This window comes from Rhinatrema bivittatum, chromosome 9, assembly GCF_901001135.1.
Source record: "Rhinatrema bivittatum chromosome 9, aRhiBiv1.1, whole genome shotgun sequence".
NCBI lineage: Eukaryota > Metazoa > Chordata > Amphibia > Gymnophiona > Rhinatrematidae > Rhinatrema > Rhinatrema bivittatum.
The window spans coordinates 199,419,807-199,444,500 of NC_042623.1; the positions used below are offsets into that span (position 1 = coordinate 199,419,807).

General features: G+C 44.4%; 1 protein-coding gene across 2 annotated transcripts in view; it reads right to left on the reverse strand.

Moving 5' to 3' along the window:
• XRN1 (5'-3' exoribonuclease 1) overlaps positions 1 to 24,353 on the reverse strand; it is a 205,025-nt gene extending 180,672 nt beyond the window's left edge. The window contains exons 1-3 of one of the 2 annotated variants that reach the window (XM_029615083.1): positions 24,000 to 24,353; positions 22,933 to 23,096; positions 6,666 to 6,898 (exon numbers count right to left, since the gene is read on the reverse strand). In XM_029615083.1, coding sequence (XP_029470943.1) covers positions 6,666 to 6,868 — 203 coding nt within the window. In that variant the 5' untranslated portion in view covers positions 6,869 to 6,898; positions 22,933 to 23,096; positions 24,000 to 24,353. The remainder of the gene's footprint in view (positions 1 to 6,665; positions 6,899 to 22,932; positions 23,097 to 23,999) is intronic. The other variant, XM_029615082.1, reaches the window with a different exon arrangement.
• Positions 24,354 to 24,694: the final 341 nt, after the last annotated feature.

Genomic DNA, 24,694 nt, shown 5'->3' on the forward strand with positions numbered 1-24,694 from the left:
CCCTGACATAAGCCAGGGACGTAGAGGTTTTCCTTGATCGCAAAAAGATAGCCCTTGTCCTTTAACTGTTGCTTCTCAAAATCCAGGCTGCTAGACAAAAGTGATCTGCTCTTCCAAACAAACGGGCCCCTGGTGTAGAAGATTCGGGAAGTCCTGAAACCTCAGGGGTCTGTCCTCTGTGAGATTGACTAGATCTGCAAACCATGGACGTCTCAGCCATCCTGGGTCCACCAGGATCACGTCTGTCGGTCGAGCTTCTATGCGCTGCAGTACCTTGCCTATCGGAGGCCAGGGTGGAAACACGTACAGCAGGATGTTCGTCGGCCAGGAGAGAACCAAGGCATCCACTCCTTCCACCCCCACTCCTGATGTCGACTGAAGAAGCGGGGGTCTTTGGAATTCCGAAACATTGCCATCAGATCCATGCTCGGTGTGGACCACCTGTCGCAGATGAGATGGAACGCCTACTCAGAAAGTTCCCACTCTCCAGGATCGAGACGATTGCAACTGAGAAAATCTGCTTGAACGTGGTCGACCCCGGCGATGTGAGATGCAGCAATGCTCAGGAGATGTTGCTCCGCCCAGGTTATCAACAGCTGAGCCTCAATCGCCTCCGGTTGGCTTTTGGTTCCCCCTTGGTGGTTGATATAAGCCACCGCGGTTGCATTGTTGGACAGGACTCTGACCAATTTCCCCTGCAGGAGCAGCAGAAGAGCCTGCAACGCCAATCTCACCACTCTAGTCTCCAAACAATTGATCGACCACAGATTCTTCCAATGACCATTGACCCTGCACCTATCTGTCCTGACAAACTGCACCCCAGCCGGAGAGACTGGCATCTGTAGTTATCACCGTCCAGGTGGTAACGTCCAGGGCCACCCCACAGCGCAAGTTGTCAGAGAGGAGCCACAAATCGAGACTTGAGCGTGCAGAGTTCGTAAGAGGAAGGAGAAGGTGAAATTGTTCGGACACCGGGTTCCAACGGGAAAGTAATGCTGACTGAAGAAGTCTCATATGAGCAAAGGCCCACGGGACTAATTCCAAGGTGGAAGCCATCGAGCCGAGGACTCGCAAATAATCCCAGACCCTGGAGGGACGTTTGGACAACAAGTCCTGGACTTGCCCCTGTAGCTTGATGATGCACTCCTCTGTCAGGAAGACCCTCCCCAGTCGCATGTTGAACAGGGCCCCAGGAATTCCAGGGACTGGGAGGGAACTAGATGACTCTTGGCTAGGTTGACCACCCAGCCTAGCGACTGCAACAGCTGAAGAACTCTATGTATCGCAGAGCAACAGAGAGACTCCGATTTTTCCCGAATCAGCCAATCGTCGAGATAGGGATGAACAAAGAAGCCTTCCCTCTGGAGTTGGGCTGCTACCACAACCATTATTTTGGTAAAAGTCCTGGGCGCTGTGGCAAGCCCAAACGGCAGAGCACAGAATTGGAAATGGTCATTATCGATCAGGTTTTTCGGTCGTCGTGTTCTCATTCAGAGCCAGCTTATCCTTATTCATTGTATAAACATTTATAAAAGATACCATTTGTATTTGAGGTTGTTTATTTGTAATGTGATATGTTAGAAATGGTTAATAAAATATCATTAAAAAAAAAGAATTGGAAATGGTCCCTCAGAATGGAAAACCTCAGGAACTTCTGATGGTCGGCTCTAATCCCGATGTGTAAATATGCTTCGGTCAGGTCTAGAGATGCTAGGAACTCGCCTTCACGCACCGACACCATGACCGCTCTTAGGGTCTCCATGCGAAACCCAAAGACAGCGGTTAACCATTTTTAAGTCCAGAATGGGTAGGAACATGCCGTCTTTCTTGGAGACAATGAAGTAGATGGAATAACGACTGCTCTGCCAGAGGGACTGGAACAATGGCTCAGATCGCATAGGCGATTTAAGGTGTCCCACACTGCCTGATGCTCCTGTGCGTAAGAGCATGGAGAGAGGAGAAAGTGGCTGCGAAGGCTCTGTGCAAAATCTAAAGCATAGCCTTGTCTTATCACAGTGAGGACCCACTGGTCCGATGTTATTTTGGCCCATTCCTCAAAAAAGTAAGACAACCTGCTTCCCACAACGGGAACAGAGGAACGGACCTGCCTTATTTCATTGAGAGGACTTTGCTCCCCCTGAAGCTTGGGAGGGTCCTGGCCTATCAAAGCGATGCCCTCGAAAGGACTGGGACCAGGACTGTTATCTGCTCGAGTGCTGTCAAAAGGAAGAGCCTGAAGAGCAGGAGGAGCAAAATCTATGATTCCCATGGAAATGTGCCCTGGGTAGCAAGGATCCCCCTTGCCTTAGGCCTGTCCTCCGGCAGCAGGTGGATCTTATTCTCCCCCAAGGAATGAATTATGTCCTCAAGGTCCTTCCCAAAGAGCAGTTTACTTTTAAACGGTAAGAAGTCCACCTGAGCTTTGGAAGAGAGATCCGCGGACCAGTTCCTTAACCAAAGGAGTCTGCAGGCAGAAACAGCCGAAACCATTGATCTGGCTGAAGTATACAACAAATCATAAAGGGCATCTGCACTGTAAGCAACTGCAGCTTCCAAACACCCAACTTGAATCGCTTCCGCCTCTGACAGGGATGTGCTACTTTGCATTCGCTGAAACCAGTGGAGCCCTGCCCTTAGGGAGAAACTACTGCACATGGCCGCCTGGACCCCAAGAGCCAAAACTTCAAAAATCTTCTTAAGCTGAACCTTTAGTTTACGATCCTGAAGATCCTTGAGGGCTGTCGCCCCAGTCACAAGGCTAGTGGTCTTCTTAGTGACCGCCGAAACCGCTGCATCGACCTTGGGAATACGAATGAGGTCCAGAGCCTCTTCAGGCAAAGGATACAACTTGTCCATGGTTTTGCTGACTTTCAACCCTAAATCAGGAGTGTTCCACTCCCGAAATAACAGATCCGTGACTGAAAGATGGAAGGGAAAAGACCGGGCCACGGAGACCCACCATGACCGGATCGACAGAGCCCATATGAGAGTCCTCCTGAGGGGTATCAATGCCCAATTCCTCAAGTATCGTGGGAATGAGAGGGCTGAGCTTGTCCTTTCTAAAGAGGCGTACCACCTTAGGGTCAACTCCGTCGACTACATGGGAACTCTGAATAGAGGAAAGGACCTGGTCACCATCAACATCCGAACCTTGAGGAGGTTTGCCCCTTGGGTTGAGATCGTCCGGCTCTGAATCATCAGAAGAGGACTCATCCTCCGGACGGACAATGTGGTCCGGAGAGAGCGCTTAATCTTTGGAGCCTAACTCCCCTCGGAGGACTTGGTCCTTTTTGGAGCCTGGGCTACTGACTTGCCCAACGATGAGCCCATGCGCAAGTGAGAGATCCCCTCAGCAGTTTTCTTAGAGGATTTCCTGTCCTTAAAGGCCTTATGCAGTAGCAAAATGAACCGAAGAAAATGAAGCGGAGGAGTCTGAAGCCCCCTCGGGGCTCTCCTCATCTGCAGCAGCAGTATCTTTAGTTAAATCGCCCCCCCTTAGAGGCCACATGCTGTGGTGAAAGAGGAGGAAGTGAAACCCCTCCCCCCCCCTCCACTGCTAGCATTGCAGCACAGAAAGAGGCCAAAATGGTATCCGTTCCCCGCTGAGCGGGAACGGATCTGAAGAAGTGAGTCGCGGGTGTCCCGGCCGTGCCGGCTCCCGGGACGACCTAAAGTCGCTGCTGCCGGCTCCTGAAGAAGAACCCTTCCCCCCCAGGGACGCAGGAGGAGCATAGGCCATCTCTGGAAATGCGCGTGCGTGCGTCCCCACACACGCGGCATCGAAGAAACCGGGCTGAGGTGAAAAAAGTTCAAAAACACCGCGGATGCACCAGCAGGAATAAAGGGAACAGGAGAACGGCAACTGCATACAACAGCGACGGGAGAGAACGGACACAGACCCAGCCGGCTCAATAAAGATTCAGTTTGCCTATATTTTATTTATTTTCAATACAACTTGAGAAAGTGTGCACGATCCTCCCTCATCACTAACTACTTTTGTCCACCAAGATATGCATACCCTTTCCTGTATAGGTGCCAGAGGTCTCTTGACAAACCTGTGCTTGTGGTTAGGAGAAATAACTCAGAGGAGAGCGTGTACACTTATATACCCATACAAACTTCTCGATAAAGGGAAACAGCACAACTAACAAGTTTTGTGTGCTTAAAGCACTCACAACTATGAGAGCATAAGATGCATATTTCCAACTTAACATCAAATGTGCATCCCCCAAAGGAATACTACTTTTATTTAAAATTAGCAACTAAAGCAACAGCATGTTGTAAAAGAATAAACATATTGAAGGAACACGGTAGTAAAAATAGTGACTCACAGAGCAAGTAGTGATGGTTAAGACATTTCAAGGGAACCTACATGGATGAACAAAGGAAAAAAGAATTCCCAAGCAATACACGTTAAAACATTGTAAGTCAATGGTGCGTGTTTTAAAAGTGTAAATAAAATTACAGAATAATAAAGATGTTACGCCAGTCAGTCGCAGACATCTGCGACCTTTCATGCTCACCTCTTTTTTCCCTGCACCAATCATTCATTGGTAGAGTGGTGGCCTCCGCCAGCCAACATCGACCTCCCCGAGACGGCGTGGGCGCTGCCGACCACCATTTTGGATCTGGAATTACCTAAGGCGCGTGCACAAGGGCCTCCTTTGTACACGTCATGGCGGGAACCTCAGGGGCTTCCCCTCCGGATGACGTCAACACGATGCTGAACTTAAGCCAACCGGCCCTCTGCTACTATGAGTTAGCAGGGAGTTTTCCTCGTTGCTGAATCCGCTCTACTCTTGGACTCCAGTTCTTGATTTCCCTTTGGGTATCGGACGCTCTGGGTACCCGCTCCTCGGGGGCTCTTCTGCGTTCCTGGCTATCCGCTCCTCGGAGGGCCTTCCTGCCTTGGGACACTATCGGGAACTTCCTTTTGTGAGTACCTTTCTACAGACTTCAACGACTCTAACTTTGCTGAAGCTTCTCTGTGGCGTACCCTGGGCCACTACCGCCTCCTCTTCAGTGAACTTGCTTCAGTACACCTTGAGCTACTGGGTATTACCTCCACTACTACTACTACAAGATCTACTTTGGGTTCCTGCACCTCAGTTGTTCATCTCTTGTACAGACTCCGCAGTGTACCCCGCCCCGCGGGCCACTACAGGATCTGCAACCTGAGGTATCTCTATCCGTCTGGAGGGACTTCCTGGCATACCCTGATCTGCGGACCACTACCGGATCATCATCAGTGGTGTTACCTAATATACCCCATTGCTTAGAACTGTACTTATTTCATCCCACGCTCTGCGGGCTTGTTTTCTCATCCCAGCCTAATAAAGTTTCTACATTCATCTGTGTCCTACGTCGCTGAGGCTCCACCTACCGACAGTGAGACCCACAGGCTCCTCCCTGTGGGTGGAGACACCTCTCACCTCGGCCCAGGGTTCACATCTATACGAAATCATAACAGAAGATATAAAGGCTCTTCCTAACCACAAAGGGGCCGAGCACCCTGTATAACCTGGAGTTGGATGTGGGTGGTACAGACACTAACTAATCCCCTTATGCAATAAGGGGTTTAGTGCGTCTTGCAGCACTCCTTCCCCTCCCAAAAGAAATATTTATGAAACCATGTGAGAAAGCAAAAGTCATGCAAAAATAGGAAAAATCACCGCCCCCTCCCCCAAAAAAGCTTAAACTCAAGGCATGATGAATTTTCATTAAGAGACTGTTTACCATAGAAGATTTCACACGTAGCATAAGAATCTCCCAGCAAAAATACAGTAAACCTGGTTCAAGCAATGTAGACCCCACTGCTCGGCTCTTCCTCCTCTTTGTACAGAAATTAAGTGGCCATTTGACCAACGGAGACTGCTACCTTCATCCGTAGGACGTTAAATGATCATCAGGCTTGAAAGATTAATTTCACTCAGGGACCAATCTGATTTAAATAAAACCTAAAAGGGACTGGAACAGTTACTTCCTGCAGAAAGGGCTGAAAATAGTTACAGAAAAGTGGCTCAGAAGGGAGTAAGGAATTTCTCTCTTATGTGTCAGAGAGATTCTCATGAGGGCATCTGAAACTGATACTCTTCAAATTGGCACATGGGAGTTTCTGCCTACGCTCGACATTCATTTCTTGCTGGCTTGAATTTGTGAACGACAATGGAAAGAGTCAGAAGCTTTTCCTCCCCAAAGCATCTCTGGGCCGAGTGGGCTTACACCTGTGTCTGTCTAGAATTTTCTCTTTTCACTAATGATTATTTCTCCCAATTCTCTCTGGAGTTGTGATGCTGGTGCATCGGGAAATTCACTTTTCAAACTATAAAAATGGCACTGCTCTGAGCAGAGTTTTCTTGCAAACTAGAATCAATTATAATATGTTTTGTATTCCTTGCTCCAAATACAAAAAAATATACCCCGGCAAGGAAAGAGAAAACTGAACAAATTAGTGTCCATGCTCCGACTCCTATTAAAAAGATCTGATTTACCGTCTATGATGCTATTAACAACTTAATAGATAGTTTGCCTATATATACTGTGTTGACTATTGTTAATTATTGTCCTGGAAAGGACATTTTATATTGTGCCATGTTTGGAGCATTAATTTGATCAGCCATGAAACAAATCTATTAAATGAAAGCACAAAATGGAACTGTTCATACCTGAAGCGTCTCCCACGTTGCTGGTTCATTTTTGCTCGGGGGGCAACTCCATCCACTGCCATGAAGAACACTTTCCTAGGTTTAATGATGCGAAATAACACCTCCAGGTAATGGAAAATATCAGCAAAGATTTTATCATCTGATATTCGGAAGTGGACATCATCATCATTAGGGTGGGAGCACTGGTGGATGATTCCATTCATATCCAAATACAAGTTATCAAATTCTGGAATCTGGAAAGCCAAGAGATTACATTTAACTTAACAACATTATGTAAAAATAATTTGTGCATGCAATGAGGAAGCATGTTCCCTTTCTGTCCATTCAGACACTTCTATGTCATAAAAACATAAGGCTTGTCATACTGGGTCAAGACCTAAGGTCCATCAAGCCCAGCATCCTGTTTCCAACAATGGCCAATCCAGGTCACAAGTACCTGGCAGGATCCCAAGGGGTAGATAGATTTGAAGCTGCTTATCCCAAGAATAAGCAATGTAACTGTAACTCTGTCTTAGTAATGGTTTATGGACTTTTTCTCCAGGAACATGTCCAAACCTTTTTTAAACAGCTATAATAGCTTTCACCACATCCTCTGGCAACGAATTCCAGAACTTAATTATGCATTTAAAAAAAATATTTTCTATTAATAGTTTTAAATGTATTACCTAGTAACATCATTATGTGTCCCCTGGCCTTTGTACTTTCAAAAGAGTTAACTGATTAACGTTTACTCATTCCATTCATTATTTTATAGACCTCTATCATATCTCCTCCCAGCTATCCCTTCTCCAAGCTGAAGAGTCCTAACCTCTTTAGCCTTTCTTCATAGGGGATTGTTCCATCCCCTTTATCATTTTGGTTGCTCTTCTCTGTACCTTTTCTAATTCTGCTATATCTTTTTTGCGATGTGGTGACCAGAACTGCACATAATACTCAAGATGAGGTTGCACCATGGAACAATACAGGGACATTATGATATTCTGTTTTACTCTCCTTTCCTTTCCTAATAATACCTAGCATTCTATTTGCTTTCTTGGCTGCTGCTGCAAACTGAGCAGAAGATTTCAACATATTTTCAACAATGACACCTAGATCCTCTTCCTAAGTGGTGACTCCTAATGTGAAACCTTGCATTATGGAGCTATAATTTGGTTTACTCTTCCTTAAGTGCATCACTTTGCACTTGTCCACATTAAATTTCATTTTCCATGTGCATACCCAGTCTCCCAATTTTGCTATGTCCTCTTGCAATTTCTCGCAATCTTCTTGTGATAACAACGTTGAATAATTGTATCATTTGTAAATTTGATCATCTCACTTCTTCTCATTTCCAGGTTGTTATAAATATATTAAAAAGCAGCGGTCCCAGAACAGATCCCTGGGTCACTCCAATATTCATGTTTGTCCATTGGGAAAATTTACCATTTAGCTTTACTCTATTTTCTATCTTTTAACCAGTTGGCAATCAACAATAGGACACTGCCCCCTGCCCAATGACTTTTTAATTTCCTAAGAAGTCTCTCATGAGAGATTTTGTCAAATGCTTTCTGGAAATCTAGGTACACTATAAACAACTGGCTCACCTTTATCCACATGTTTATTTATGACCTCAAAAACATGTAGCAAATTTATGAGGCAAAACTTCCCTTGGCTAAATCCATGTTGGCTTTGTCCCATTAAACTATGCCTATCTATATGTTCAGCAATTTTGTTCTTTATGATAGTTTCTACCATTTTGCCTGGTACATCAGACTCACTGGGATGTAGTTTCCTGGATCACCCCTTGATCTCTTTTAAAAACTGGTGTTACCTGAAGATTGGAGGGTTGCCAGTGTATCACACTTGATGTTAGTGATAGTTTACAAATTTCCAATAGCAGGTCCGCAATTTCATTTCTCAGTTCTTTCAGCACTCTGGGATGTATACTTTCTGGTCCAGGTGATTTGCTACTCTTTAGTTTGTCAATTTTCCCTAGAACATCTTCTAGGTTCACTGAGATTTGTTTCAGTTCCTGTGAATCATCACCTTTGAATATAATTTCTGGCACGGGTATATCTCTTACATCTTCCTCAGTGAATACCGAAGCAAAGAATTAATTTAGTCAGTCTGCTATGGGCTTTGTCATCCCTAAGTGCCCCTTTTACCCCTTGATCATCTAATGGTCCAACTGACTCCCTCACAGGTTTCCTACCTTGAATAAACTTGAAAAAGATTTTATTATGAGTTTTTGCAGTCATGACAAGCTTCTTTTCAAATTCTCTTTGCCTTCTGTTGCGCCGGAGGTGGACCCTTGGGTCGACGTGGGTCCCTACCGTCGGCAGGCAGAATGGGCTGATGAACAGAGGCCAGCTGGAGCTTCACCAATACCAACCCTCGTTCCCCGCGGGTTGAGCCTTTGGGTGCCGGGGCCGGCTGGACTTGGTGGGCCTCTGTATGTAGTCGATGTAGAGATCGGTTCAGCCCAGAGACAGCAGGTGAGAGATGGTACAGTCCTATACTGGACAAGGTAGTGTCCTGGAGACTCGGGCACTAAAGGAACGGAGGCAGACAGGGGGCACCCGAGCAAGAGCAGGCCGAAGCCTGCGTATACCAAATCCAGGAGATAAGCTGGAGAAGCATCGAGGAACAGGCTTGAGTCAGGGCTGGCGGCAATCCAGAGGCAGTGGCAAGCAAGGCTGAGGTCTGATCACGGAGATAGTCAAACGTAGTCAAAAGATGCGGAGGTCCGAGCTTGGAGAGAGTCAATGGCATGGTCAGGCGAAGCGAAGTCAAAGTCTGTGTAGGCAATTCGAGGTATGGAACAAGACAGGAACAAGGAGACAGGAAGCAGGAACAAACGAGGAACAGGAACATAGGAGTGAGACAAATCTCTAAGAGGCAACGAGTACTCGACCAGCGAGGAGATCTGTTGCAAAGGCAAAGCTAGGGAGCAGAGCCTGCGTTTAAATATTGAAGCTCCGCTGATGTCATCACACGGGGCCACGTCTAGGTTCTCGCCGCAGTCCCTACTTAACCATCAGTGATGTGCGCACCTAGGGAGGGGTGCGGCGCCGAGAAGGAGCATCTCTCTGCAGGCCACGCAGAGGCCCGACGAGAAGCAATGGATGTGGTGACTGGACCGGAAGCACCGCGGGAGGCCCGAGGACGGAGATGACGGCCCACCACCGCCAGCGAGGAGGAACCAGGAGCTGGAGTCACTGTAGAAAGGTGAGGGGGCCGTGCCGCTGGTCTGCCACAGACGGCACGCGTAACACCTTCCTTATCAATGCTTTGCATCTGATTTGCCAGGGCTAATGCTGTTCCCTGTTTTCTTCATTCAGAACCCTTTTCCATTTCTTGAAAGATGCTCTTTTAGATATTATAGCCTCTCTCACCTCTCCTTTCAACCATGCCAGTAGTAGTTTAGCCTTCCTTCCACCTTTTCTAATGCATGCAATACATCTGCTCCGAGCTTCCAAGATGGTATTTTTAAACATCCATGGCTGAGTTAAACTCTTAAAGGTAAATTTTAAAAGGGGCGTGCAGGCATCCATATGTTTGTGGTTCATCGATTTTGTAACATTTGCTTGTCGCCGCGCGCATGTTATGAAACCCGATATCTGCACGCAGATGTGCACCCGATTTTACATCGACATGTGCGCGCAGGTGCCAATTCGCGCACACAAGGGATTTTAGATACAAGCGCGCGGTGACGCGATTGGGCCTTCCTCAGTTCCCTCCCAGTCCACTCCAATAAAGGAGGAGGATTCTTCCCTAACCCCTTAACTACCCTTCCTCCTTTTCCCCATCTCCGCCCTGACCCCTAAAGCCCCCCAACTACCCTATTTGTTTTTTTATTTTGGAACTTACCTGCTCTTTAGAGCAGAAGTAAGTTTCACGCGCCAGCCGGCTGGCGCTTCATTGGTACAGCGCCTAATTGTGCTGGCCCAGCCCTTTTTACAAAACCGGTCCTTCCGTACATATCTCCCAGTATTGGTGTGCGCTGAGTTTTAAAAATTTGGCTGTTAATTTTTGCAGTTAATACTTTTTTTTCCTATTTCCTTAATTTTATGTCACCTTTTTTAAAGTTAAATGCTGTCATAGTCAATTTCTTTTTTACGCTCCCTCCAATTGAATTAAATTTGATAATGTTGTGATCATTATTGCCAAGTAACTCCAACACTGTACCTCTCGCACCAAATCCTGTGTACCACTAAGATGAGGTCTAAAATAGTTTCCCCCCTATTTGGTTCTTGTACCAGCTGCTCCATGAAGCAGTCATTTATTTCATCTAGGAACTTTACTTCTCTAGAATTTCCTGATGAAATCATCCATTACTGTACTTTTATTAGCTTCCCTAATTTCTTTTAGCATTTCATTGTATATTAGCTCATTCTGGCCAGTTGGATGGTAATACACCCCCACTACTATTTTATTCCCTTTTACACCTGGAATTTCTACCCATAAATATTCAACATTGCATTTTGTTTCCTGCAGAACTTTTATCCTGTTTGACTCAATGCTCTCTTAACATATAGTGCCACCCCTCAACCAATTTGATCCATCCTATCACTTCGATATAATTTGTACCCTTGTATCAAGGTGCCCATTGGTTATCCTCCTTCCACCAAGTCTCTGAAATGCCAATTATAATTTACCTCCACATCCAGTGCTATATACTAACTCTCCCATTCTTATTTTTTGGACTTCTAGCATTTGTATACAGATATTTCAAAATCTGTGTTACACATCCACCTGCTGCACATCCTCCCTTCTAAAAGGATCCTCAGTGAGCCTCACTCACAGCCGCGTAAGGTACTTACTTGTTGACTACATAATGCCTCAGTCCAGGCCTACTTAACTCAGCCTGTCCATTGAGACACCTCGGCTCCTTGACCTGGCCATCCTTGTCTTGCTATTTGGTCTTGCCTTGTGACCTACCTAGGCCTTCTGGTCTAAGTCTTCTACCTTGCCTTGCAGCATGCCAGATCTTACCCACCTTGCTCAGGGCCCTCATGGGCTTTCCTGTCCTACCCTGAGGCATTGTAGGTTCGCATAGTGCCTTGTGCCCTGTTTGGTTTCCTGTTTATTGTTGTCTAGTCCTGTTGTTGTCTAGCCCTACTCAGTCCAGTCCTTATTTGTTTTCCCAGGCCTTGCCCTTGTGTCTAGTCACAGCCTTTACTGTGTTCCAGCTCCCAGCGTGTACCTGATTCCAGCTCCTGCCAATATCCAGCTTCTGCCTGTCCTCAGTACCAGCCCAGCCTGCAGCCCAGCCTGCAGCCAGCTTCTACAGCCATCAGTACCAGCCTTACTTCCAGCTCCTGTCTGTATCCAGCTCCCAGCCTGTGACGGAATCTAACACTAGCCTTGATGTTCTACAGAAGGCAAGTCCTACTAACCCCAAGAACCCAAGGGAGGGGGGCTGGTTAGGCAGACGACCAGCTCCAGTCCTGCCCTGGAGCCCTGTTCTACTTCTGCTGAACCATGACTATGCTAAGAGGGAGCTACAGGCTGTGAGACTAAGTAGGGTTTACAATCCATGCTGCATTTGAAAAGCACTGTGCTGAGGCAGCTTCTAGTAAGCTTGGAGTCCCCATCAGGCTCTGGAGCCGGGCAAAATAAAAATTCATGTTCCTCATACATGCTATGTATAAAAGAAAGAAGCTCTGTGTTCTTAAACAAACAAAAAAAACAAACCTGCAATAATATTCACACATATTACAAGACCTGACCAAATTTAGTTTCTCTTAATTCTGACTCATCAAATCATGATATCTGCTCCACTTAGCCCTTGAGGCATGCAGTTCTTTCTCTGGTAGGGTTCCCCTTTCCATTTAGAAGAAAAGGGAAAACAGAGGCTCAAAATGTATAAACCAGGGTGGTTTGTTTTTTTTTGTCTTTAGCACATGCTCAGCACTAGGTCCTGATGGCAGGTGTATTGGTTCTATGCCTTACATCACAGCGCAATCTTCTATTGTGCAAAATGAGACACCCCACAAGGCAAGGAGGCAATTCAGCTCCACAGGTCAGCCACCAGGCAAGCAGCAGGAAACAACCCTGCTAAGGACAGCACTGAATAAGTTCAAAAAATAAAAATCTTCTAAAATGACAATGAATGGGTAGCCACTTCCTAGGTCCATTTCTTGACCCAGCAGTTTCCTCCTGCTCTTTTGGGCCTCCATGGCAAATGGAACCAGGGCTGGGATCAGGCACTATAAGTCTTCAATCACAAGAATCTGGGAATTTTTCCCCTGTTTTATATCCCCTCCCAACTCCCTCAGCTCAGTCAGTCATCGCAGCAACAGTCCTTGGCTGGGAACCATGCACCAAGGCTCCTTCCAGAACTCTACAATCATGGGCCCTAAGTGACACCTTTCCATGACGACTAGGACTTCCTCCCCCTCCAAGGGTTGTGAATGCTGCATCTGCAGCATCGCCAGCCTACCCAGGGAGTGGAAGAACTCACCCAGGTCCTCCGCACTGCCACTGAGATGGGACTCTGGGCCCACTGTAATTCTACTACGAGGAAAGACTGGCCCAGACAGGAAGAAAAACATATTAATGAGAATAACTGCATCTACCATATTGACCCAATGATAAGATAAGTGGTCGTTTGGGGTTTTCTAAAACATGATTAACACACAAAAACAAACTGGTCTTACAAATTCCAGCCTAGCCAAAGACTATGATGATATGAGGGTGCTGCAGGGCCAGCACATAATGCTGCAAGTCTGGCGAAAGGGCCAGTAGGGTGGCCTGTGCAAGAGCACAAATAGTGGCCAGCAGGAGAGCCATCAATATTCTGCATGTGGCTTACAGGTGAGACAGCAGCAGTGAGACAAGATGAAGGAAGAGGGCAAAAACAAGCAATTGGGTGGGTGAGAAGCAAAGTGATCAGTAAGGAAGGTGGTCTGGGGGGAAAAAAAGAACATGTGAGGGAGGAAAGGATTACTAGAGAATAGAGGAGAGGGAATAAGGGAGAAGTAGAAGGAAATGTCTTTCAGTAAAAGATTACCGATTTCTAATTCAGCACATCTACACCAAGTCTAGAGGCCCATGCTAGGCCTGACTCAGCAATGATATTCGTTTTCTAATTTGATCCTCTCAGAAACCCAGGTCGCCTAATATCTGAGGTTGTTTTATAAATCAGGCCAATCCAGTATATTGTTCCTCCCTTTTCAACATGTCTTGAGGCCCCCGAATGAAACGAATTTCCCTTATTTGTCGCATATTTTAAATTTGCTTTAAACAAATGCACATCTCTAGTCGACTCTCCAGGGAGGCAGATGGGTAGTTAGCATGGCTAATTCATCCTGTTATCTACAGAGAATACGGTTTATGGTAAGCAAACTTGCTTTCTCCGTCAAGCATGACTGAACTAGCCTTGACACATGGGGCGTCCCAACCTGAGGGTTGCAGCAGAGTACTTTCAGAAAAAAGCAACCCGGACCCTATCATGGACAGCAGACTGCTCAATCCTCAGGACATACCTAGCCAGTCAGGTTTTCAGGATATCCGCAATTAATTATGCCATGAGATATCTCTGCATACAATCGAGGCAGTGCATGCAAATCTAACTCATGTATATTCATTGCGATATCCTGAAAATCTAACTGGCTGTGTGTGTCCCAAGGACTGGGTTGAGAAAAACTGGACTACAGGGTGAACAGGTTACGCAAAATTGCTAGGCCAAATTTACTGTCACTTCTTGATAGATTGTCCAGACATTAATGGGATGTGAAGGCAAGCATAATGAACAAGTTGCAGCTTTGCAGATGTCTTCAAGAGGTACGGCTTGCAGAAGAACCACTGAGGCAGCCATGGCTCTCACTTGATGAAACTTAACTGAGTCTGTAATCTGAAGGACAACTAGCACTAAACATTACCTGATACAGTCTGCTAGCCAATTCAACAATGTACATTTGGCCACTACTTTGCCCTTATGATTTGGATCATAAGAGATGAATAATTGCAAGGCTTGATGATGCGGCCACATCCTCTCTTAGTAGTAAACTAAGGCTCTTTGGCTCCAACAATTTTATTGACATGAAATCAAACATGACTTGGGTTGCATGGTTTCTGATGCAGGCACAAGTAATACAGCAGGTTGTAACAATGCAAATGATAACTGTAAACCCCTACCCTCCCTCTCCCATCCCCCTCCCCCCCTTTTTTCCTCACAAGTAATGAACCAAGAACAGCACTGTGCCATAGCGACAAAAATTGCCACCTGTAAAGAGGAGAGATCCGGGACGTCATATTGTCCATTTGCATCATGTGGTTAAATAATTCCACCACATCCAAAAAAAGAGGGTGTATCATGTCCTTTCCAGAAAAGAAATCAATCGTTTCCCAACCACACTCGTCTTCTTAATAAACAAGCAAAGTCCAGGTCCCCGGACCAGAAGGGGGGGAATGCAGGCAAATAATTCCTTCGGAGACAGAGGTATTGAAATGCCTAAAAGTTCTGCAACATAATTTGCAATGTGACCCCAGAAGCGTTTAATGGGAGGGCATGCTCAAAAGGAGTGAGACAAGGTACCAATAGCTGCGTGGCATTTCTCACAAGTCACTGAAACAGATAATTTAGAATGAAACAATTTGAGAAGATACATATGCTCTCCAAAGGAATTTATACTGCATTTCCCGATAAATACATATTGGTAGATATAGTCGCGACATGTTTAAAACAGGCTTGGAGAATAGATGGGGTAAGCCCTGTCTACGGTCCGTCAGCACTGTCATCTTTTCGTGACGCTGACGACGCGCCCTGGGGGATATTTTGCCGCATAGTGGGCAGGTGTGCATCGGGTGGCCTAGGACCAGACACCGATAGCAGCGGTCATGTCCATCCATAATGGACATGACTTTGCCACAGGGGCACGGTTTGAAGCCCGATGGCCGTCCTCCCTCTCCTTCTACCATGTTCTTTCATTTTCGGACGACTTTTGTTGTTTTTGTAGTTTTTTACTTTTAGAGCTGAGGAGGTCTGAAGCTCTGCGTGTGATCCTGCGCGCGGAAAAACAGACTGAGGAGAGTCGATTCCAGCACGGGAACTCACGCGCAGCCTCAGAACAAAGCTCTGACATCACTTTGAAGCTCCGCCCCCCAGGCCCAATTGACAGTTCTCATGACAGCATGGCTAATTCAGCCCTGCTATCAACGGGAAATCTAGCAAACTGCTGCATGAGGTGACCAGAACTCAAAAAAGTGAAAAAGTTTTGCAATTACATAAGGACATATAAGAACCTAAGACATGCCGTACTAGGTCAGACCAAGGGTCCATGAAGCCTGTGTCCAACAGTGGCCAATCCAAATCCCAAGTACCTGGCAAGTACTCAAATATTAAACAGATCCCAAGCGCCTGTTCCTTATTTATTAATAGCAGTTAAGAACATAAGAAATTGCCATGCTGGGTTAGAGCAAGGGTCCATCAAGCCCAGCATCCTGTTTCCAACAGAGGCCAAACCAAGCCACAAGAACCTGGCAATTACCCAAACACTAAGAAGATACCATGCTACTGATGCCAGTAATAGCAGAGGCCATTCCCTAAGTTTATGGACTTTCTCCACTAAGACTCTATCCAAACCTTTTTTCAACCCAGTTACACTAACTGCCATAACCACATCCTCTGGCAATGAATTCCAAAGCTTAACTATGTGTTGAGTGAAAAGAATTCTCTCTGATTTGTTTTAAATTAGCTATTTGCTAACTTCATGGAGTGCCCCTTAGTCCTACTATCTGAGAGAGTAAGAACATAAGAAATTGCCATGCTGGGTCAGACCAAGGGTCCATCAAGCCCAGCATCCTGTTTCCAACAGAGGCCAAAACCAGGCCACCAGAACCTGGCAATTACCCAAACACTAAGAAGATCCCAGGCTACTGATGCAATTAATAGCAGTGGCTATTCCCTAAGTAAAATTGATTAATAGCCATTAATGGACTTCTCCTCCAAGAACTTATCCAAACCTTTTTTGAACCCAGCTACACTAACTGACCTAACCACATCCTCTGGCAACAAATTCCAGAGCTTTATTGTGCGTTGAGTGAAAAAGAATTTTCTCCGATTAGTCTTAAATGTGTTACTTGCTAACTTCATGGAATGCCCCCTAGTCCTTCTATTATTCGAAAGTGTAAATAACAGTCACATCTACTCGTTCAAGACCTCTCATGATCTTAAAGACCTCCATCATATCCCCCCTCAGCCGTTTCTTCTCCAAGCTGAACCAATTTACATTAACATGTTAAAGTCCTTTCATGATAATGTAGACCTCTAACCTCTTTAGCCTCTCTCTTCAAAGGGGAGCCATTCCATGCCCCTTAATTTTGGTTGTCCTTCTCTGTACTTTCTCCAGTGCAACTATATATATTTTTTTTTTTAGATGCGGCGACCAGAACTGCACACAGTATTCAAGGTGCGGTCTTCACCATGGAGCGATACAGAGGCATTATGACATCTATCTTTTTATTTACCATTCCCTTCCTAATAATTCCTAACATTCTGTTTGCTTTTTTGACTGCCACAGCACACTGGGCCGACGATTTTAATGTATTATCTACTATGACGCCTAGATCTCTTTCCTGAGTGGTAGCTCCTAATATGGAACCTAACATTGTGTAACTACAGCATGGATTATTTTTCCCTATATACATCACCTTGCACTTGTCTATATTAAAATTTCATCTACCATAAGGATGCCCAATCTTCCAGTCTTGCAAGATCCTCCTGCAATTTATCACAATCCACATGAGATTAAACTACTCTGAATAATTTTGTGACATCTGCAAATGTGATCACCTCACTTGTAGTATCCTTTCCAGATCAATTATAAATATATTGAAAAGCACCAGTCCAAATATAGATCCCTGAGGCATATCACTGTTTAACTTTTTCCACTGAGATAACTGACCAATTAATTCTACTCTCTGTTTCCTGTCTTTAAACAGTCTGCAGTTCACAAAAGAACATCACCCCCTCCCTATCCCATGACTTTTTAATTTTCTTACACGCCTCTCATGAGGAACTTTGTCAAATACCTTTTGAAAATCCAAATTCACTATATCTACTGGTTCACCTTTATCCATGTTTGACTCCTTCAAAAAATGAAGAAGATTTGTGAGGCAAGACTTGGGTAAAACTATGTTGACTGTGTTACATTAAACTATGCCTTTCTATATGTTCTGTGAATTTGTTCTTTAGAATAGTTTCCACTTTCTGGCACTGAAGTCAGGCTCACCGGTCTATAGTTGCCTGAATCACGTCGGAGCCCTTTTTATATATCAGGGTTAAATTGGTCACTCTCCAGCCTTCAGGTATAATGGACAATTTTAATCGTAGGTTACAAATGTTTACTAATAGATCTTAAATTTCATTTTTTTAGGGTTCTTTCAAAACCCTGGGGTATAAACCATCCGGCAAAGGTGATTGACAAACTAAAGAGTAGCAAATCTGGCCTACTACATCTTCCAAGTTCACCATGATTTGGTTCAGTTCATCTAAATCATCACCCTTGAAAACAGTCTCTGGAACCGGTATCCCCAACATCCTTATTAGTAAACATAGAAGCAAAAAATTAATTTTGTCTTTCTACGATGGTCTTATCTTCCCCTAAGAGCCCCTTTAACCTCTCATTCATCACCTAACAGTAGAACCAACTCTCTCGTAGGTTTCCTGCTTAGGATATATTTTTTTAAAGTTTTTATTATGAGTTTTTGCCTATACGGCCAACTTCATTTCAAATTCTCTCTTCACCTGCCTTGTTTTACACTTAACTTGACAATGCTTATGCTTTTTCCTTTTTAATTCAGATGGATCCTTCTTCCAATTTTTGAAGGACTTTTTTTTTTTTTTTACACTAAAATAGCCTCTTTCACCTCACCTTTTAACCATGCTGGTAACTGTTTGGCCTTCCTTCAACCTTTCTTAATGCATGAAATACATTTGGACTGTGCTTCTAAGATGGTATTTTTAAACAATGTCCATGCCTGTTGTACACTCTTAACTGCAGTTGTATCTTTCAGTATTTATTCAACATATTTTCCTCATTTTATCAAAGTTCCTCTTTTGGAAGTTTAGTGTTAGAGCTGTAGATTTACATATTGACCCCCTTCCAGTCATTAGTTCAAATTTGATTATGTTATATTCACTGTTGTCAAATGGCACCACCATTACCTCCATCACCAAATCCTGCATTCCACTAAGAATTAGATCTAAATAGCTCTCTCTCGCAAAAGTTCCTGAATCAATTGCTCCATGAAAGTCATTTATTCCATCTAGGAACTTTACCTCTTTAGCATGTCCTGATGTTACATTTACTCAGTCAATATTGGGTAAGTGAAACCTCCCATTACTGCACTGCCAAACTGGTTAGCTCCCCTGATTTCTCTTAGCATTTCATCATCCTTCTCATCATTTTGGACAGGTGGGTGGTAGTATACTCCTATCACTATACCCTTACCAAACACACATGGACACCTACCCATAAAGATTCTACTGTGCATTTAGTCTCTTATATAATCGTTATCCTGTTAGACTATGCTCTCCCGGACACAAAGCACCACACCCCCACCAACATAAGAACATAAGAAATTGCCATGCTGGGACAGACCAAGGGTCCATCAAGCCCAGCATCCTGTTTCCAACAGAGGCCAAAATCCAGGCCACACGAACCTGGCAATTACCCAAACACTAAGAAGAATCCATGCTACTGATGCAATTAATAGCAGTGGCTAATCCCTAAGTATAATTGATTAATAACCATTAATGGACTTTTCCTCCAAGAACTTATCCAAACCTTTTTTAAACCCAGCTACACTAACTGCACTAACTACCTTCTCTGGCAACAAATTCCAGAGCTTTATTGTGTGTTGAGTGAAAAAGAATTTTCTCCGATTAGTCTTAAATGTGTTACTTGCTAACTTCATCTAATGCCCCCTAGTCCATTATTCAAAAGTGTAAATAACTGAGTCACATCTACTCGTTCAAGACCTCTCATGATCTTAAAGACCTCTATCATATCCTCCCTCAGCCGTCTCTTCTCCAAGCTGAACAGCCCTAACCTCTTCAGCCTTTCCTCATAGGGGAGCTGTTCCATCCCCTTTATCATTTTGGTTGCTCTTCTCTGTACCTTCTCCATCGCAACTATATCTTTTTTAAGATGCGGTGACCAGAATTGTACACAGTATTCAAGGTGCGGTCTCACCATGGAGCGATACAGAGGCATTATGACATTTTCCGTTCTATTAACCATTCCCTTCCTAATAATTCCTAACATTCTATTTGCTTTTTTGACTGCTGCAGCACACTGAGCCGACGATTTTAAAGTATTATCCACTATGATGCCTAGATCTTTTTCCTGGGTGGTAGCTCCTAATATGGAACCTAACATCGTGTAATTACAGCAAGGGTTATTTTTCCCTATGTGCAACACCTTGCACTTGTCCACATTAAATTTCATCTGCCATTTGGATGCCCAATCTTCCAGTCTTGCAAGGTCCTCCTGTAATGTATCACAGTCTGCCTGTGATTTAACTACTCTGAATAATTTTGTATCATCCGCAAATTTGATAACCTCACTAGTTGTATTCCTTTACAGATTATTTATATATATATTGAAAAGCACCGGTCCCAATACAGATCCCTGAGGTACTCCACTGTTTACCCTTTTCCACTGAGAATATTGACCATTTAATCCTACTCTCTGTTTCCTGTCTTTTGACCAGTTTGTAATCCACGAAAGGACATCGCCTCCTATCCCATGACTTTTTAATTTTCGTAGAAGCCTCTCGTGAGGGACTTTGTCAAACGCCTTCTGAAAATCCAAATACACTACATCTACTGGTTCACCTTTATCCACATGTTTATTAACCCCTTCAAAAAAATGAAGCAGATTTGTTAGGCAAGACTTCCCTTGGGTAAATCCATGTTGACTGTGTCCCATTAAATCATGTCTTTCTATATGCTCTACAATTTTGATCTTGAGAATAGTTTCCACTATGATCCTCCCTATCATTCCAATACAATTTGTACCCTGGTATAACACTGTCCTATTGGTTAACCTCCTTCTACGAGGTCTCGGAGATGCCAATTATGTCTATCTCATCATTCATTGCTAAACACACTAACTCTCCCATCTTACTTCTTAGACTTCTGGCATTGGCATTTAGACATTTCAAAGTGTGTTTTTTTTTTAAATTTGTATTAACAACCTGCTTTTCACATTTTTCTTTAATTTTGCTCTATCTTTTCTCAATTGTTTTGCTTTTCTTTGCTCTCCTTCCCTCTCTTCCAGGTACTTTATTCTCTCCCCCCCACTTCTAGGCACAGTTCCTCCAGCTTCACCTCTCTCCCAGGATGTGCTCTTGGCAGCCCAGCAGTAGGACCTGGCTGGCAGCAGCCACCACAACATCCTCTCCATAGCCCAGTCACTTGCTGCTGCTTCACACTTCCTGGCCCAGGACCTACTGGTGTGTCTACTATTGGTACCAGGCCACAAATTTTAGACAGTGGGAATTTTTCCAACCCTGCCAATGGTACTGCCTCTGGAGAACATTTACCATCTGAACTGCTGCAAATTAATACAGTAACCAGCTTGTTAATAGAAGCTACATATATTGCAGACTATTTTTTTAAATCATTTACATGGATAAAAATCATTTTATCTGCATTAATCAGCTGTCTGAAAATGTTCATTCCTTAGTGCATCTAAAGCTTGTGCATAGTTTCACAAGGCATGTATTGTTAGCCAGATAGAGAGGTGGTGTTCCCATGGGGCATGTTGAGGTTTGGGGAGGAAAAGTATGCAGGTAGATTAGTGATGGACATCTAATATAAACTTCAAGTACTTTTCCAGCAATTCTACCCACCGTAAAAGCAGGTGCCAGTAACTGCATGTACTTTGTACCTACAGTAAGTTTAAAAGTGAAAGTATGCAATTACTTTCACTTTGAGAATCGGTTCAAAAAACATTCATGAATGTATCCTAACAGGCAATTTGAAAATCACTTCCATTATGGGTTAGGGTAGTTGGAAGGGAGTGAGATTACCATTTCACAACAGCATGACCAGATTTGTAATACAAAAAAAATCTCAATTACAAATCACTAAAATAATTCTTTATTGCTCAAAACTTATAATAAAAAAGTACTTCCAGGAATCTTTAAATAAGCATGTCATTATTGCTACAGGATATGAAACATTTCCTGAAACTATATTCTCCACCTGAATTGTCTTTTGTACTAAATTTATTACAAACTATTAACTTCTGTTATTTATTACAGTGTACCTGCCTGAACCTCTAATAATTCTATGCTCACAAACAAAAAAATGTACTATTGTCCTAGTACTAAATCAGAAAGCTCACTGTGTTTGACAATTGATTATTCCTATAACTTGTGCATAGAACAGAAGAGCAAACAGCAAATGTTGTTAGACCTTTACATTTTTTCCAGCTCTATTACCTGCTTTCTGAAAAACAAACTAGTGAAGGGGGGTGGAGCAAAATGGCAGTGCTAGGGCTCTGAGCATTGGTCTGCTTTGTTTCCCACCTTGAGATGCCGCCCAAGAGAAAAAAGAAGGTACGAGTCTTTCCCACCATGACTTCTACACCTTCTGACTAGCTGTTAATTGAAGAGTTTGCATCCCCCATGTCCCAGATGGGACGGACACTGAGCCCCATTGGTAAAGCGGGGAAAGGAGTCCTGCTTTCACCCAGACGTTCAACCTCCACCACTAGGACCACCCATTGGAGCCGCCGATCAATTTCAGGCATGGAACAAGGATGTCATCAGCAGTGCCTGCACGTAGGGGATTGTCAGTGGAGCTTGGATGCTGGAACTTGACTCCCCAGAAGATCCATGCATGGATTCCATTAATGGCCATTTGGCTTCTGCTCCTAGTTGATCTCTTGTTGTAGTTTCTGATGTGGGTGACTTTTCTGTAACTTTTGTTTTCCCTAATTACCAAACCTGTGGTGATAACTCTCAACACTCTTTGGGATTTAATGGCTAATCTAGCCCAGTCCCTATCTATCTTTTCCCTCAATGCCTAAGCCATTTTTCAGTGGAAGGATTTGCTGGTCTTTGACCAACAGTGGATTTCTCTGGAACAAAATAATAAAATTCAAACCATGGAAAGAGAAATACAGGAAGTCAAGGCTGTTAATAGATCTATTATTTGTGAACAGGCCTTTCTTACTAGGAGAGTTGAAAATGTGGAAAATCAGCTTCACCATCTTAATCTGCGATTGACAAATTTTCCAAGAGTTATGAGTGAACCTCCTAGACTTACGTTACGAAAATATTTGCTAGAAACCCCACAAATTCCAACTGAGCAAATTCCATCTTTCAACAAGGTCTATTTTCTCCCTTTTAAATCAAGATCTGTTCAAGCGGCTGTTTCTTCAATCCCTGTGGCTTCTGGAACTCTTACTGCTTTCTTAGAATCATCTGCACCTGAAATTATTGAGAGATCCACATTACTTGTTTCCTGTATATCTGACCAGGACTTAAGTCTTATAATGAAAAAAATATTTCTTATATATGAATGTAAATTTTCTGAGTGACACTTTGGATCTATCCAGATTTGGCTAATTCTACACAGGAAAGAAGGTAGGGTTTTCTAGCTATGTACCAGGAAGTTTGGGCTTTAGGCGCTTCCTTCCTTTTTAGATATCCCTGTAAATGTCTAGTGAAATGAAATGCAGATTTTTTTTTCTTCCAGAGCAGCTCAGATTGTTTATAGTTGGAAGGTCTAGAAGTGAATCTTTCACTCAAATATTACAAATTGCACGAAAAATATCTTGGACTCTTATAGGCGTGAGAAAAATGGAGGAAAAGACCTCAGACTTGTGTGGACGTTTTTAATTGTGTATATAAGCATGTAAACCGCCCAGAATAGGTGTATTCTGGGCACGAAACAGATAAACTATCCTTTTTCTTTTTGATGTATGCTTTTACAGTACTCGGAGAACAGTATTGACTCTAAAACGCTGGCTTTATAGCATGACAAAATTGGACATTATTTGTGGAACACAGGGCTTCATTTCCGCAGCTCATGCAAAGGTAATTTTCTGGGCAAACATCAATTGTTTCAGATTCCTATACTGAAAGACGCCGAACCGTATTCCATATCTTGTTGGTCAAAAGGCAAAAACTGTAACAGCGAGAGGACGGCATATGACAATGCGCAGGGACAACGATAAATATGAGGGACTTGAGTAACACCGTCTTCCGGGGACAGCACCGTTTCCGCGGCTGACAGCTGCCGGAAGGCCACCCCCACGTCTCTCTTCCCGGAGCCTCGCTAAGGACACGTAAGGCCCTACCAAGTGGCGACCCCGGGGCCCGCGGCCTCACCTGGTGCTCCTTCACCACCTCGCTCAGGCAGGGATAGCGCTCCGAGATCCAGCGGTAAAACTTCGGGACCCCCATCTCCTCCGCCGCCCAACTTCCAGAGCCCGCAAGGCTGAGCGCCCACAGCTGAACAAGCGGCGCTTCCGGCGCGCTGCTGACGACATTCTGTGCACGGGAGAAGGCGAGAAGAGGAGGGCTCAGCTAGAGCGCCGCTTCCCAGGCGCAGGGATGCCAGTTGGGTTTCCTTTTCTTCCCGTTGGCCGGGGAAACGTTTTGGTTTTTTGTTGTTGTGCGGGCTGGGCGACGGGATAACTGTGTGCTAGCAGCCCTTGAGTTGCTGTTGCCTTGGGCCCAGCCAGAGGTCGCTGCGTGATGACGCATCGGCAGCAGCAGCCAGGCAGAGGTGAGAGGAAAAGCAGGGCCGAAGCAGCAGGGGAACGTTGCTGTAGAGTACGGAAGGAAGAGGGAGAGCTGTTCCAGCTTCACGCCAGCGTGCGCTCACCTTTTGATTAAACAGAGCTTTCAAGCCGTGCTGAATGCGGCCCTAAACCTGAGGATCTGCCCACGTGGACAATGCTGAAGCCTTCTAACCCAGCTCCTGCCTACGAAGGGAAACAGCCGTAAGAAGTGCAAATAAGAGAAGAATCCTTTGGTGTAGCGAAGAAATAGGGTCCTGAGGAAAGAGGGACAAAGTGTAG